Below are 1720 nucleotides of genomic sequence, written 5' to 3' on the forward strand. Positions count from 1 at the left end.
GGGAGCTAATGTGTTGCCGGTTATAATGTGGAGAGATTCTCCGTTCTCTCTAGGGTTATCGGGATTCTAGCTATGGTTTTTAAATTCTTAGCCAAGCTGAGAAGAGATAAGAGTACTGACCCTCTAGTTAGGGCCAAGTTGTACTTAATCTTTTAGTGCAGAACCAGTTCTTCGGGGAAGAGAGGAATTTCTTGCTGAACCCGAGTGGAAAAAATGCGCCTGGGCTGGTAGCTAGGTACAATCTATTTTGGGGTGAAAAGGATATAATTTGCTGTCGCGGACGAATTGATGGTTGTCTCTATTTTTCGGATGAGTTGAAACATCCAGTATTGTTGCCCAAGTCTAGTCATGTCACTACCTTGTTTATAAGAGCTTTTCATGTAAAATGCAAGCATTTGGGTGTTGCTGTAACTCTTGATGGGTTACGCAATGCTGGATTTTGGATTCCAAAAAGTAGGCAGGCTGTGAAGACTGTTCTGGTTGATTGTGCCACGTGCAAAAGATACAACTCACTGTCCTTTAAATATCCAAAGATCACCAATCTACCCAAGCACCGAGTGAACTTAGTCAAACCCTTTGTACATGCGGGTATTGACTTCACAGGTCATCTGTGGGTGAGTGAGGGTGAAACTATCAAAAAAATGTATATACTTGTCTTTACGTGTCTCAATGTAAGGACAGTTCATCTGGAATTGTTGCCAGATGTGTCTACCTACTCAGTGGTACTGGCCTTTTTTAGATTCTTTAACTTGTATGGTGTGCCTACTCACATCTACTCCGACAATGCTTTATCTTTTGTCGCTGGTTGTGATTTAGTGAAGAGAGTATTGTTGACGGATGAATTTAGAGAAAATCTTGATGCGTGTAGCATAAGGCATCATGCAATCCCTTTGTATTCTGCATGGTTCGGTGCTGTGTGGGAGAAAATGATCAAAACGGTGAAGAATTGTTTATTCAAGGTTGTGGGAAGAAGTAGGTTAGACTATTACCAGTTGTTGACTGTGTTGTCAGACATTCAGCGATCTATTAACGATCGACCGTTGACTTATCGTGGTTCTGATGATAATGGCCTGGAAGCTATCACTCCCAATGCATTCTTGCGTTCATATCCGGGAAATGCTGCGTTTCTAAATTTCGAGGAAGATATGTCTTCCATTGAACCTCCTAATAAATCAGATTTAATTGATAGGTTAAAATACCGAGATTCCTTTTTGCATGAATTCAGATCTATGTGGTATGAAAAGTACTTGACGAGTTTGAGGGAGCTATCCGGTGATTTGTACCGGGCTGACTTTGATGACAGGATAAAGGTGAATGATGTCGTGTTGATAAAAGGGTTTAAGTCTAGACCTCATTGGAAATTATGCAGGGTGATGAAACTGGCTCAAGGTTCCGACGGTTTGGTTGGATCAGCCTTGATTAAAAGGGGTGATACGTTGCAAGAGCATGCAATAAAACACTTGTTCCCGTTGGAACTTACTATTACACATTCTTAACAAGCTCCTCCTGCAGATCGAAGTGATGATTTGCCGGAAGATGAAAATGATGTTGAATCGGTTAGAGAGGCTCAGTCTAGACCTGTTAGAGATAAGAGAGCAGTTAAAAAAAGAGATCCTGATTATCTCTGGTATTAATTGGAATATCCCCACCTTTTTTCTTTTTCTTTTATTGTTCGGGGAGAGTGTCAGAAATTTAATTTCTTTCCTTCTTTATCTCTTTC

At 40.7% G+C, this 1720-nt stretch overlaps 1 protein-coding gene across 1 annotated transcript; it reads left to right on the plus strand.

Annotated features, from left to right (window-relative positions):
• Positions 1-641: 641 nt before the first annotated feature.
• LOC145241584 (uncharacterized) lies at positions 642-1496 on the plus strand. Its single transcript, XM_080104673.1, has one exon. The coding sequence runs from the start codon at positions 642-644 to the stop codon at positions 1494-1496; it is 855 nt and encodes a 284-aa protein (XP_079960799.1).
• Positions 1497-1720: the final 224 nt, after the last annotated feature.

The sequence above is a fragment of the Euprymna scolopes genome, chromosome 20, assembly GCF_053919585.1.
Source record: "Euprymna scolopes isolate OS-2025 chromosome 20, ASM5391958v1, whole genome shotgun sequence".
Taxonomy (NCBI): domain Eukaryota; kingdom Metazoa; phylum Mollusca; class Cephalopoda; order Sepiida; family Sepiolidae; genus Euprymna; species Euprymna scolopes.